The sequence below is a fragment of the Gambusia affinis genome, linkage group LG14, assembly GCF_019740435.1.
Source record: "Gambusia affinis linkage group LG14, SWU_Gaff_1.0, whole genome shotgun sequence".
Classification (NCBI taxonomy): Eukaryota; Metazoa; Chordata; class Actinopteri; order Cyprinodontiformes; family Poeciliidae; genus Gambusia; species Gambusia affinis.
In genome coordinates, this window is record NC_057881.1 from 26,616,253 (window position 1) to 26,631,859 (window position 15,607).

A 15,607-nucleotide genomic window follows, 5' to 3' on the forward strand; every position below is an offset into this window, starting at 1 on the left:
TATTTAAGTAAGTGAAGTAACTCTGGCCACAGAACTAAAACTTGTCAAACACCCTAATTAGGCTATGGTTGACAACTTTATTCCAACCACTGACCAATTCTCTTTCATTGGTCAAGAAAACAACAACAATAAAAAAGAACACTTACAGCTTGAATAAATGAGGCCAAGAGAAATTCCCACCTGCTGATAGTTTACCGCACTGGTCATGCTGGATGAGCTGGATCGTGGCATCCCAGGTTTGGAGGACACCCTCTGGCCCTGTAGTTGGGATGGACTGGGGGCTATCACTCGTTGGGACATAAGCATTGGAGGCAGGCTGGTATTGGCTGAACGAATGACTGTATGACCCTAAAAAAGGAAGAACGAACAATCAGCATTAGAAGGAAATAAGGATTGCTACCTTAAGGACTGGAACGCCATCCTTTAAAATTCCCTGTAATCCTAAAAATGTTCTTCAGGTGATAGAAGGCTGACTTTGTAACTGTCTCTGAATGTTCATGTCAGAGTCCATCACTACTCCCAGATTTCAGGCATGATTGCTACTTTCTAGCAGTAATAGCTGAAGCTAAGTGTTGACTCTAGATTGGTCCAAAGATGATAATTTCAGTTTTGTCTGCATCTGCTTAGTGCTTTGATGGGTTCAAAGTTGCCCGGTGACATCGTAACATCCTGCAGAGTTATGGTAACCCATCTTCTTTCCTGTTATAACCTGAGCTGGTAGGAGAATGTAGATATTTTAAGTAAGAGGGGTCCTGGGATCAAAACTTGGGATACCCCACATTTAACTTCTGTCCTCTTCCATGAGAAATTAACCATTGAAACAAAGAAATCTGTGTTCTGTATGTAAGATTCAAACCATCTGAGTACTGGACCAGAGAGTCCTACCCTACTCTCCAGTCATTTCAGTAATAACTTATATTGCCAAAAGTATTCGCTCACCTGCCTTGACTCACATATGAGTTTAACTGACATCCAATTCATAATCCTTTGCAGCTAGAACAGCTTTAACTCTTCTGCTAACAAAATTTAGGAGTGTGTTTATGGGGATTTTTGTACATTCTTCCAAAAGTGCATTTGTGAGGTCATATATTTTTGTGAGGTCACACATGCACTTGGAGCCAGTCCTTCTTGTATAACAAGAAGGACTGGCTCTCAGTCTCCGCTCTAATTTATCCCAAAGGTGTTCTCTCAGGTTGAGGTCAGGACTCTGTGCCAGCCAGTCAAGTTCATTGACCCCAGACTCTACCATCCATGTCTTCATCGACCTTGCTTTGTGCTCCAACATGCTCAGTCATGTTGGAAGAGAAAAGGGCCAACTCCAAACTGTTCCCACAAAGTTGGGAGCATGGAATTATCTAAAATGTCTTGGTACCGGAACAGGAACTAAGGGGCCAAATCCAGCTCCTGAAAAGCAACCCCACACCATAATCCTCCTTCCATACTTTACATTTGGCACAATGCAGTCAGACAAATATCGTTCTTCCTTACAACCGCCAAACCCAGACAATGTGTTGTAAGTTTATCATGGATTTTTTTAAATGGAGCGAATAAACTAATAAAACTGAAACTATTTATAGAAAATTACTATAAAAACAAAAGATATACCGTAAACATAATTAATGTACATCAGTAAAAAACATAGCAAAACTGCATAATACATTATGAAATTTTATTGTAAAAATCAAGGCTATGGTAAATTACCGGCAGCAATAGATGCCAAAATTTTACTTTTAAAAATACAGCACAACACACAAGGGAATGTAGTTTGTCAGTATTTCAAAATGGGAAATTATAAAGGAAATAAGTCCAAAGTAAACAAATACAGGCTATGACTAATACACTTACCGAAACAATTTCTACTTAAACATTCAGTTAAAAACAGAACTGATTCAATTTCCTGTCTAGTATCTTCACATGGCACTACCAAGATCTGAAAAAAACCCAGCATGTGTCCACATGAAGAAAAATTCATGGTGGAAACTGAAGAAACTGATGTGAGAAAAGGACTCTTTGCTCTGGGTTGATCATCAGTAACAAGTGGCTGAGTCTAGACTTTGCCGAAGAGGATATGCAACATGGACATCATCTTTAAAATCACCAGTTGAGCTTGAGACTCATATGTCGTCAGTCAGGTGTTCATCCCAAGATCCTCTGCAGTTGGAAAACAGAAAAAAAGCGAAAGTTAGAATGATGCACTACATGAACGGCTTATAAACTCAGCATTCGTTTGTGTTTCTTTCACCCTTGTTGAATTGCACACTGACAGGGTTGTACAGTAAACGCAAAGCCTGAAAATGTATAACCTTACAAATACAAATAAAGACATCTGGCATTGTTTGCTTCTGTGAAATTAACCACTGCTTACCTCAACATTACCTCAACAAGTCTTGCCTTGGCAAGACTGAGTCATTGGGTCTAGGCTTAAGACTGGTTCAACAGAGTATCATACAGACTGGAACTTTTAACAGGTGGTGTGGTCATTTCTGATTGAAAATTCCTAAGGTCTTAAATAAGTGTTTCTGTCAACTGAGGTGCTTCTGGAACCAGACAAAAACCAAACAAAAAACATCAGACAAAGACCTATTTTCCAGAGAATTTCCTTGAATTCCCTGGAAAACAGGAATTCCATCGTCCCACTTGGGAGAAAAATGTTTCTCTTTACAGCTTTTTACTTTTTGGAGCACTTATTCAGGATAAATGACACAAGACAAACTCAATGTAGAAAGACTCTGGTCTAATACCACTGTCCAAAAAATGTAAAAAAATCCACCAAAATTTCAGAACACACCAAATAAGGGTTGTTCTAAATAAACAACCCTTATTTGGTGTGTATATCGACTGTTTAGGTTTGAGCTTTATATCTTGTTATATTGTTATAATTTCATGTTCATAATGAGACATTTCCTCATCAAAACGTGCTATAGAGATCCTCTGATCTCCCATGTCAGCCATTCGATGGTGCCTAAATGCTTCCTCATGCAATGTGCTGCCCATTTACACAAAGCTTTGTCTTGGAGAAGAAGTCCTCAGCTGAGCCCCCGCCCCACAGAGCACCCCTCTCTCATGCATCTTCACCAGACTAATGGGAACAGTAATAAAACACCTAGTGAAAATGCACGTCTGTTGAGCTCCAAAGAACAGCTATAAATGCCATTAATGGGCAGGAGAGGCATTGTTGTGGTGACGAGCAAAAGGTAGAGAGTCGGAAAGGCCGGGAGGTGCTCAAAGAGGCAAAGGCCAATTTTAAGGCGTCAGCTGCAGGTTGTCTATGATGAAGTCAAAATTCTCTTAAGTTAATTTTGATGAATATAGCAATTTCATAACAACTGAAGAAAATAGTTGTGTAAAATGGAACAGTTCCAGGAAAATACACAACACTCCCATTTTTAAAAGCAGAAGTAACATGGCAATGGGAAATATCCCACTCCCCATCAGCATAAACAGTTTTTTTTTTGTTTTTTTTTAAATATGTCTGTTAAACCTGGGTCCATCTCATGTATCTGAGCTACTGAGCTATGAGCTCAGTTGGAAAATATTAGGCCTTGCAAGTAGGTGGCCCTTCACAAATAAAACTGAAATACAGTACAGATTCACGTTCTAATTCAATTCAATTAGAAGGTGTGTCCAAACCTTGTACTGTATAAACACTAAAAACTTTGTACAGCTCAAAACATAGACATAAAGGTAAACATAAGGATTTCTAAAGACGTTTTGATGGTGCCTGAAGCAGTTTGTGCTATGTTGTCTGGATTCTACCCCACAGCCATTTTATTGTTTGGCAAAAGTGCCTTTGGTCTTTTCTTCTTTTTGCAAATTTATGTCCCCAAACACAGAAAACCCTTGTAACATGTTAAACAATTTTAAGACCAAATTTCAATATACAAATCAAATTTAAAAGTTATAAACAAAACCTGTTTTGAGCATTTAATAAAATAGGTACTCACCATTTGTCTGGGTGTCATGAAGGCAAATAAGTTGTCCTCAGCCGTTTATATAAATTCCAATCCCTGAAAAGTTACTGAAATGAAAACCTAAATATTTACACTTTTTATACAGGCAAAGAGATAGTTAAGACAATTTATGTTACAATTTACAGTTTTTCCCAGTCAGTATGGTGTATTTGACATTTGCAAACCAGAAAGTGCACTTCTCAGAACAATTCATACAAACAGCAAAACAGCATTTGTTTGCTTGCAAAAGCAAATTTATTTGTAGAAATACTTAATTTCTCAAAATTAAATATCTGTATCAGTGCCTAAGAATGAGGCACATTGTGTTTGGATAAGACAGTCAAATTGACTAGTCATGTTTTCAATACAACAGTGCAGTCTGGAGAGATATTCTGTGGTAGACTATGCCTAAAGTTTTGATGAGAAGAACTGTAAACTATAATTGTTGGAGATCAATGCCAAGAGACTTGATAAAATTCATTTATGTTTTTAATGTATTTTGTTGACAGACTACACCATAGTGATTCAGAAAGGAAAAGACAGGAAAATTTTAAGGTTACTATGATTATGAGTAAAACAATGCATAACAGTATAACGATTCTTGTGTAATGCACATGCTCATGGAAAAGTCTTCTGAAACTTTCTCTGACCTCTGTATTACAATAAAGTTATTAAATTGTTTCTTTGATTGTACCCTCTTGACGTCCTTGAATGATTAATGTTTCTTGTTAAAGAAGATACGTATGCCTTCTATCTGTTTGTAACTAAGTAGACTGTCAAACTGTGAATGGAATGAAACCCTTCCTATAAAACTGTATGCTGTGTTCTGTTAGGGGCTCTTTCTCCTGATTGTGTCCAGGAAGCAGAGTCTTCGAACCCTGTTAAGCCTTCAATCCATGTACAATTAAAAATTCAAGATAAACACCGAGTAAGAGTATATGTTTTTCCTCTGGTTCTCTGGTTTTTGAAACATTTTTTCCCTCACTCTTTGCTCTAGAAAATTCCCACAACAACAGAAATGCAGAGAACAAAGACAAAAAAAAATTATGGAAACATATGACAATCTCCTTATGGAAAATTGTACATGGAGTGTGGTAGGAATTACATCACACTATAATTTCCATTGCTGTGCTGAGAAAAATTCATCAATGGGTTAAGAAATTAAGAGAAAATTCCATTTTATGATTGGGAGCACAATAAGCAGGGAGATTTCTTAAATGCAATTTTGATGGAAATAAATATTTAAAAAATATTTACCTTTGATAAATATTTCACCTTTATCAACGGTGAAATATTTGCCACCTTCAATAAAAAAAGCTCAAGTCTATCAATGCAATGTGGCTAGTTTTGATTTCTGGGCATAACAAAGCAGTTTATCATGATTCAGCTGAAATAATGAAATAATTTTTATTGTTAATGTATTTCATTCCATTGAGAAGTGGAAGTAAAAAAAGGTGATACATGTCTTTTGTTTTAAGTATGTACTTACTGGAGCTTGTTTTGCTTGCGTTGCAGAGCCACAGCTAGCTCCTCACTTGAGACAGCTGAACTTCCTCAAAGGAATGAGAAACTACTTTTTTGATGTGAACAATTTACATAATAATTCGAAGACTGAACAAGTAGTTTTGAGAATTTACATTCTGCTCTGAGAAATGCACATAAGCAACTGAGAAAAACTGTAAAATATTTAATATTTAAGTTTTTTTTTAACTTGCAGCCTCTTAACTGTCATGAGGACAACATTGTCCTTTTGGACTCAGTGACTTACATGCAAGTACTTTGGGGGTGATAGTTAAGAGGTTAAAGTAACATTTTATCACTGATAGTAAGCTTAGAATCTTCTTCCAAGAATTATTAAAGCACCAAAACAAAAGCTAAAGCGCTCTTCACTATTTTAACTTGAATGCATGAACATTTCATTCCAAGTAATTCAACTTAATGAGTGATTCAATACTTGAAGAAGTTGCTTCGGCCATTAACAATAACTCAAATCATATGCAGTCTAAAGTAAACTGGAAATAAAATTTGAAGGATCTACATACATCCATATTAAATAACTGCTAATATAAATATAAATAGTAGGATTGTTTTTCTGAGAAAAATTTGCATTAAATGTTCTGTATAGCAAAAATGTTTCTTTCCTAACAGCTGCAAAGCATGTAAATTACCAGCATGACTCACATTAATTAAAGGGAAATATATATATATTTTATCAGTTGGTAAAAAATAGCTTCAATTTAAACTCTGAAAGATTCTTACCTGGAGTTCCTTCTGAGTGTGCAGAAGTAGCGGAAACTTGATTTCAAAAGTTGCGTCTCAATTCAGGGACCGCAGCCTTCAACAGACCAGTCCTAGCCACTCTCGGCACCAGTAACTAACGCGATCTAGCTAGCACTTGTGCACTTGGACTGACAACACTGTGTTGAGTTCAGGAAGCTCAGAGCTACTGCTCAACTGTACAATTGCAAAGTTAAAAATGTTTAACAACAGTCTTGATAGTGGTGTTGCTAACAAGCAGAAATAAAATCTGGGGAACTCTATATTTACATAACAAACAACAGTAACAGCATTAACTGTAAACCTTGAAGTCTAACACAAAATTATCTGAAAAACGCATGAAAAACTGTCAAGTCTTGTTGTCCTAAGCCTACTACCTCTTTGCCCACTAGAATACATTGCAAACAACAGGGCCTAACATACAGCTATCTTACTATATGACAGATGTATGGTGGGTATAAAATTACATATAATCAATTTAATTAATTCACATGGCAAATTGGTGATGTCACCAATGTACCAGGTACATATTATTAGGTTTGGTCTATTATGACACAAAGAAAGTTTGATGCAGCTGAGAGCTTCTGTGTGGAAGTTAATCCATCTTGATGCTTTATGGTGAATGGTCAGATTTTGAGGTTGGCCACGTCCAAACGCTTTGATGTAGGAAAAGAATTTTGATAACTATTGACCTTCAATGCTTCAAAAGACGATGCTGAGGGATTCTGACGTCTGTATGTCAAAAGCTGTAGGAGGAGTTCGCTCAGATACAACTTTTATAAAAGACGCAAAATAGTGGCTCTGATCCAAAATGGCCGACGTCATGGCTCCAACAGACTTTTTAAGGTCCTGTCAAAATACACATGCTGAATTTCATGATTGTCAGTCAAAGCTTGGTTGGGGGTGATTAAAGTATAGAGTCTAGAGGGTGCCGTGGGGAAATTAGGCCACACCCACCAAATCTTGGACTGCATTCCTGTTGTGGGTGGATTAAGACCAATCACAGTGAGTTTGGTACAGTTCAGCTGAAATATGTGGAATTTAGAGCCAACGTACGGCAGCGGATGTGAACTGTGACTTCGCCAAGCCCATGGCCTCCAGCAAAAAACTCTTTGTACTTTAAAGCAAATAAGACTAACTTGTTACCTGCAGAGGTGGGAACTCAAGTCACCTGACTTGGACTCCAGTCAATAATACTAAGACTTTAGAATTGACTTGAAAAAATGCTCAGAGACTTGAACTTAACTTCTTAACAGGTTCAAGACTTGAATTGGACTTGAACCTGTTTACTTGAAAAAACTTGATATTTTTGTAAAAATCTATAGCTTAAAACACATTATTTATAAAGTGGGTCCCATTAATTTGTTTCACTCATTCCGTGTAAACAGACGTAGACCATCCCTCTATTTTTACTTTGTTTTTTGTTTTTAATTAAAAAGCGAGGGGGGGGGAATGAAAAAATGCTAAAAGCACATATGCTTCTGCGAATAATTTTTTTGAGTACATGAATTATGAAGTATGCAACATGCAAAACCTGCAAGAATATCTCAGATGGGGTTGCAACAACTTCCAACTTTGTTTGACATTTGAAGTTGCACATAGAACAGTAGGTGGTACTTTTCTTTTGCTATGAGATAGTGGATAACACTTCAGCTAACTTCGTGTTATTAGCAATTGTACTCCAGGCTACATTGATGAAGCAGGGTAGCTTTCACTTGTATGCAATTTTTAGTCATGCTTATAAATCTGGTCTTTCAAACGCATCGACTTTTGCCTGTCATGACTTGTGCTTTCTATAGTGCTTTCGTTGCATTGGTGAGTTTGCTGCTTGGCCACACACCTAAACATGCTCTAAAACTCCTAATTTTGATCACTTTTAATGCCCCATCCCTTAACTACATCCCTTTACCAAAAATGAAGCTGATAGCTCAATATTCATAGGAAGAGTTTGTTAAAGTTCAAGGTGTGAAAATGTCAAAAATGGCCAAAATTTGCCCTTTGACCCAAAATGGCTGCCTCCCTGTCCATTTTACGGCAAACCTCCAGGAGATCTTTTTTCCTCATTTGGGGTGAGCTACCTACGTACAAAATTTCAGATCTCCACAGTGTATGGTTTGCCCTATCTCCTGATAGGGGGCAATGTTGAGCACTGCGGCCACACCCACTTTCGATTCCACCGGAATCCGAAAATTTCACACTGGGCAAATATTGGGCAAGGTTTGGTGAGTTTTTGAATATGTTAAGGCCTACAAAAAGACATGTAAAAAGATGGAAAAATAAGAATAATGTCTAAGACAAAAAAAAATTTGTGATTACCATAGAATATCATACCAGCATTCTATTCTCTGTTAAAAAAAAAAATAAAAATTTCTGCAGTTTGATTAAAGCAGGGGTCACCAACACAGTACCCGCGGGCCCCCGGTCACCCGAGGGGACCTTGTCAGTCGCCCGCGGAGCAAGTTCTAAAAATAGTCATTGTCATTAGAGAGCACTGCCAAAGGAATGATTTAATGTAATGTTTTTACATTGAATTAATAACATTTGTTTATACTTAGATTTTTTAAAAGCAAATTATAAAAAATGTTTAAAATAAATTGCTTTATGCATAAAACTCTTTTCTATAGTTAAAGTTCAGAACTGCGCAGTCGCCTGCAGGATTTTATCAGAGGGCAGCAGCGCCTGCAGCTGTACAGCTGTACATACTCTGCCTACCTCAAGATTTTCCTTGAAGTAAAAAAAGAAAATAATAATTTCTGAAATTTTTATTATCAAACCCTCTTTGTGGAGAAAAAAAAAGATCCTCTGTGTCAAAACATCTTGTGTAGCGCACATCTGAGTCTGTGGGGTTGCGCACACCAAAGCTCAAATCTTATTGGTCAGTTTGCTTTTGTTTTTTTTGCCGGCTTGGTGCTTTTTCTGTAAGCTAAAAATGAATGAGCAGAGTTTGAACCTCCGGTAGTTCTAAGAGCGGTTTGGATCCCAGCGGAGCTTTTTACCGTGTGCAGTTCTGGCGGGTCACTTGTTTATGAGCTTCTTTGATGTTTCCCGAACTGGAGAGCTGATAGATGACATATGCCGCTCTTCCTGAGCGTCGCACTAAGACTGGATTAAACAATTGAATCTAGTTGAAACGTTCCCCAATTAAGCAAACATTGTTGCTTCACCTCCTCCTTTGGACCTCTGACACCACCTGAACCTGGGAATCTACATCCTCCTCTTTCCGTGGATCTCACAGTAGGCTTCGCTTCCATGTCTTTATTTAGCATCGTTTGTATAAAAAAAAAAAAAAAAAAAAACAAAAACGAAAAAAAAGGTGCGCTGTTCTAGTGGTTTAGGTTTGTGCAGCTTTTGTGCGACGCGCACATGATGCGCATTGGAGAGGTGGTTGTGCTCTTGCAGGTAAGGTGCAGTGATAGTTTTGTACCTTCTGATCTGTCAGACATTTTTTCAACATCTGTTGGTGTCAGCCAACAGGTGACCCGTCAGCTTTTAAGTTCACGAAACCACAAAAAAAGCTAATAAACCGGCGACCCGCCAGAACCGCGTACACTGTAAAGCTGACAGAAAAATTAAACTGACCAATAAGATTTAGGCTTTGGCTGACCTTTGACCCCCACAGACTCACACCGATGTGAGCTACATACGAGATGCTTTGGCACAAAAGATCTTTTTCTTTTCTCCACGATTTTGCTAAATTTTTGCAATTTAGAATCACACAGAAAAGCTCCAAAACTTAAAACTCTGTGAACAAAGAACTTCTGATCACATTATAGTAATTAACCATTTCTGCCATGGTAAATCATTACTGATAACTGTTGTCAGTAGTCCCTAACATTAATATGATCAGGCAGCATGTAATCATATATACATATATGTATTATTGCTATAAAGGCTGAGCCAAGAATATTTATGTCTGTATTAAACAAATAGCCCTCCGTGTTGCTCTGGACCTGTGAAGTAGCTCTCAGTTTCAAAAAGGTTGGTGACCCCTGGATTAAAGGTTTCACATCATACAACTGCAAAATGTGGCCTATGAGTAGTGTTAATATTATGTTTATTAACTGCTAGCAATATCAAACTATTAATTTTACAATTTCTAAAATTTTTACAATAAATTTCTACGTTTTCTATATTTCATAACAGAAATGTAGAAAACATTATGTGAAATTTATGTTTGAGTTATGGTAATTCAATGTATTTTCAAAATAATGTTTAGGATGTTACAGTCTACAGTAAGTACTTTACAAATTTTTGCTATACATTTTACAGATATTTTTACAGTGTAGGTGCAGGCTGTGCAGAGTCCAGAGAAACATCCAGTATCTCACAGCAGCGTGTAAGATATAGCAGGACAGGAATTGATGCAACGCTATAACCAGCACAGATAAGGCTGCCATCTAGTTTGGTTATGTTACATATTACTGATACAGAACTAACACTACACAAACCGATTTTAAGAATATTTTATACCTTGTAAAAATTCTAGAAGGGGGTTCATTTAGCTTACATTGAGATTTATAAGAGACTGGAGGAAATAGGAACAGGGGGTTGACATTTTCAGGACTGTAAATGTATGTGACAATAAGTCTAAATAAAGAGACAGAGATATTTTGTAAAACATACTTCAACCCAAATCCTTAACACTGGACAAAATATTCTTAATTTTGTCCCTTATATGAAAAACACATTGAAATACCTGTGCAGTTCGGAGATTTTGAGGCTCAGTGTTGTGCAAGCCTGGCCTCACAGGCAGCTTTCCGATACCTGAAGAGCTGTGAATGGGAGGAGGCTGAACAGAGGATGCAGAGCTTTGGACCGCTGGGACCTGCACACAAATAGCAATCTACATTCAGGTTGTAATAAGTCTTTATTTACTGCAAGTCTTTTTTTACACATAAAATTTATACAATATGTTTTTCTTCCTAAATGGCTTCATAGAATGTATTGCCACATTTAAGCTGAAAATAATGTAGTAGGCCTTTTTGCACTCTGGGGCCCAGCCTGGCCCTATTGTATCCTGGCTGTGTGTGCATTAAGCAGAGTGATGTCTCAAAAGAGAGAGAGGACCACTGTATTAAGAAAATGCCTGTTGAAGCTGCCTATGCCTGCCAGCTGGAGACTGCAGAACACTTTTATTCCTTGTTGTCACATCCAGGTCTTTCTATATGGCCTTATCAGCGAGGACGCTGAGAAAAAACTACCTCAGCTTTACCTTTAACTAAACCACAAAAAAATTCTCATTTGAGTATTATCTATAAATTAGACTCATGGTTGGTGCAGCTGAACTACTGTTGTGCCTCTAAAAATTATTGAATCCAATGAATTGTGTACAAATAACAAATGCGCTTGATGGGAACAAGTGGCTTTTGTTTAGGAGGAGGTGAGTGAGGGGTAGAGTCAACTTAGGGGGGAGGATGGAGCATATGTTTTTATATGGCTCAATTTACCCCACACCTATGCTCAATTTACTCCTACTCCATACACGGGGTAAGTTGTGCCATGAGGCAACTTTTTTTGATCATAATACATTATTGGTTTTAAAATACTGCAAGAAGAACAGACCGGATATCTTTTGGCATTGCTACTGAATGTGAGGACAATAAATAAACTGCAGATAAAAGCTATTAAAGCTGCAGCAATATATTTAAAAAAAATAAATAAAAAATATATATATATATATCCTCTGTCTTCTCCAGTGCTATTCAGAACCAAGAGGCTGGTTTGACCGCTGTCGATCACAATTTACTGTTGTGCTGTTCAGCTTTATGCTAAGCTGTAGTTAGCAAAGCCCTTCATAAAAGGGGCACAGCCCATCTGACAGTGGCTGTTATCACTACCATGGCCACTTTTACTGCCATTATTTTAGTTGACATGTTTTATTTTGTATTATTTATATTTTTTGTTATTACGACTCTTATTTTGAAAGGTTAAAGTAGTAGTGGAATCCAGCATGTTGCTAGGGAACCAGAGAAAGAAGACGCTATATGAAAGCATAGCTTTCACAAGTGGCTGTAAAGGGTCATTTAAGTTTAAGAATTTATTTAATAATCTCATTTCTACCTCGAAAGGAAGGGTCAGCCAGCGAGGTATGTTTATATGTATTTATGTAATTTTTATGTTGTTATTGTCGTTATTGACACCGTCTCACTTAAATTTATGTTGTATTTTAATTCGACGGTGGTGTTATGTCAGTGGTATAAAGTGAGATTGACATTAAAGCTGACTTTAAACCAGCAGTTCAACGAACTCTTTATTGCCATCAAAAAGAAGAAGAGGTGGAAGTGACAGTCGAACTTGGAGCTGCATGATTCTCGCATTATTGCACCGAAGACCGGATGGTTGCAAATGTTAACGGACACACGTTCAACTGTTGCTTCTTCATAAAGACGTCCAGAACCCAGACATTTAAGTTCATGTTTGGAAAGTGACACAAGGAAGGAGTAACAACAAGGAACTATGTGAAGCCTGACAACAACAGCGCAACAAGGTAACGAAAAGGGAAGTAATGTAACAAAGGTCAGAGTTGATTTACGTCAAGTTAAAAGGAGATTTTTCACCAATTAAGAATTCTGTAACGTTTCAAGTAAAACAAAATGTCAGAAACAAATGACACAGGAATAGAAGTTGCCAGTGCAGAACAAGCTGCCGAAGCAGATCAAGTAGATGAAACATTTTTAGTGCAACCTGGGCAAGAAGAGCTGTGTAGAAGTGAAAGACCTCGCATGCTAACAGGAAAAGAGAATTCCATAAAGAAAAACTAAAGGGGCTGCAACGTCACTTTGAAAGTACTTATGACAGATGGAAAGCATTAATTAAAGTTGCTAAAAAATCTGTTATTAAAGGAGATCCAGTTGACATTCTTGAAGGACACATGGACATTGTGCAAAGAGAACTAGCCGCTCTTAATGACATTTATGATCAATACAGAGCAATAGATGGACCACCTCATGATATGCGATCCAAGTTAGACAAATGTATATCAGTGACTAAGGTAGTTTTGCAAAACATCCAATGCCATGTTGAGGGAACAAATAAGGAGGAGATTGTTTGGCCTGATGCCAGTTCTATATTTACATCTTCTAGCTCAACTAGTGTCTCAGTTCATAGTCATTTTAAAGCCAGTACAGTTAACTCTAATGGCTCTTCTGCCAAAAGACAAGAAGCTGCAGCAGAGTATGAAGCAACAAAGGCTGTGCTTAAGATAATGGCTGAACAAGAGAAATTTAGAGAAAAAATGCAAACCATAGAAGAAGAAGACAAACGCATAACAGCAGAACAGGAAGTTGCTGCGATGTCACAACGCCATCAAGAGGAAAGAGAGGAAACAGAACGCAAGTTAAAAAGAGAAAAGGAAAAGGCAGCTGTGATAAAGAGACAACAAGAGGAAAGTGCTGCAAGGAAAAGGTCAGTTGAGGACTTAAAAAGGGAAATTGAAAGACTGGAAAATCTGAAAGGACTCAATGCAGCAAAGGCAAAATTACAAGTTTATGAAGAAGATTACTTTTCAGTAAAGCAAGAAAGCATCACTCCAAATCCTGCAAACATACAGGTAACTAAGTTCAAGAACACTGCTAATCAACCCACACAACCACCACAACAGTTAAATGTCATTCATGAGAGCACAGGTGAGCTTGTAAGGGTTTTGGCAGAAGCTATGTCAGCTAATAGGCTACCGATTCCAGAGCCCTCAGTATTTAGTGGGGATCCACTTAAGTTTAAACATTGGAAGGCATCTTTTCAGACTCTAATAGAGAGAAAGAACATACCCATTGCAGAAAAGATATTTTTCTTACAGAAGTATGTAGGTGGGTGTGTTAAAGAAGCCTTAGATGGCTATTTTCTGATTGGCTCTGAAGATTTCTATATGACAGCATGGAACATTCTCAATGAACGTTACGGAGAGCCTTTTGTCATTGCTAAGGCCTTTAGGGACAAGTTGCACACATGGCCAAAGCTCCAAGGTAAAGACGGTGCAGAGTTAAGAAAGTTTGTGGATTTCTTACAAAGCTGTCAATCTGCAATGATTACCAATGAGAATCTGAACATCCTTAATGATGGAATAGAGAATCAAAGACTTGCTGCTAAAATGCCAGACTGGTTGAGCAACAGACGGAACCGAAAGGCTACAAAGTACCAGCTAGAGCACAGACAGTTCCCACGTTTCAGTTACTTTGTAACATTCCTGTCAATGGAGGCAAGTATTGCATGTAATCCCATTACATCATATCAAGCTATAAAACAAAGTGACTTTGACAAACCAAAGACAAAACCTCAACTTACACCCATTCATAAAAAGCAAGATACAGCAAAAATCTTCACAACTAACTCTGCAGAAAGAAGCACAATTTCTTGTGTGTTTTGTAAAAGAGCAGGACACAGCTTACACAAATGTCGTAAGTTCACTGAGAAACCAGTTCCTGAGAGAGTCAAGTTCATTCAAGGTGAAAAACTATGTTTCGGCTGCTTAAATAGTGGTCATTTCTCCAAGAACTGCAGCAACCGGATGACATGCAACACATGCTCAAAACAACATCCCACATGTCTGCATGAAGAAAGACAAAGACACGAGATAAAGAAAGAGCAACCTAAAGAACAAGAAGTAGCTGAATGGAAGGAAACCCAGCAACAGGTAACACAGTCACAAGACACAGTTAACGAAAGTACATCTAACAGAGTGACTCATGAAAGTAGAAACACACAGACATCTGCAATAGTACCTGTGTATGTATCCACGCAAAATGAGCCAAACAAAGAAATACTTACCTATGCTCTGCTGGACACACAGAGTGATTCGTCCTTTATTCTCAATGAAGTAGGAAACAATCTGGACACAGCTAAAACCCAAGTTAAACTCAAATTATCGACGATGTCATCCAAGAAAACAACTGTACCATGTACAAAACTTGAAGCTCTGCAAATAAGAGGATTGTTTTCCAAAAAGAAACTCACGGTGCCAGCTGCTTACACACATGATTTTATACCTGCCAATCAAAGCCATATTCCTACTCCAGATACGGCAGGGTCATGGCCACATTTGGAGCATCTCATTGAGATGCAAGTAAGGCAAGTAATATCAGAGACTGAGTCAACCACAAAGCTAAAGAATAAAGTTCATTACATCTGCAAGACACAAATAAAAGAAGTAACTGGTCCAGATGTAATCAAAGCACTTGAATCAGATTTTACAGAGAGAGCAGTGGAAGAAACAAGCATTTCACAAGAAGATGTCTGCTTCATAAGAAAGCTGCAAGAAGGAATCAAACAAAAGCAGGATGGACACTATGAAATACCTCTGCCTTTCAAAAATGACAGACCAAATCTTCCCAACATGTCAAGCGCAATGCAACGCTTAAATACAGTCTCAAACACAGATTCATAAG

The 15,607-nt window shown here is 37.7% G+C and overlaps 1 protein-coding gene across 1 annotated transcript in view; it reads right to left on the bottom strand.

Moving 5' to 3' along the window:
• Positions 1-15,607, bottom strand: part of gatad2b (GATA zinc finger domain containing 2B) — a 64,101-nt gene that overhangs the window by 8,921 nt on the left and 39,573 nt on the right. Inside the window, exons 5-6 of the mRNA XM_044139151.1 lie at positions 10,924-11,052; positions 181-348 (exon numbers count right to left, since the gene is read on the bottom strand). Of these exons, the coding sequence (XP_043995086.1) occupies positions 181-348; positions 10,924-11,052 (297 nt within the window). The remainder of the gene's footprint in view (positions 1-180; positions 349-10,923; positions 11,053-15,607) is intronic.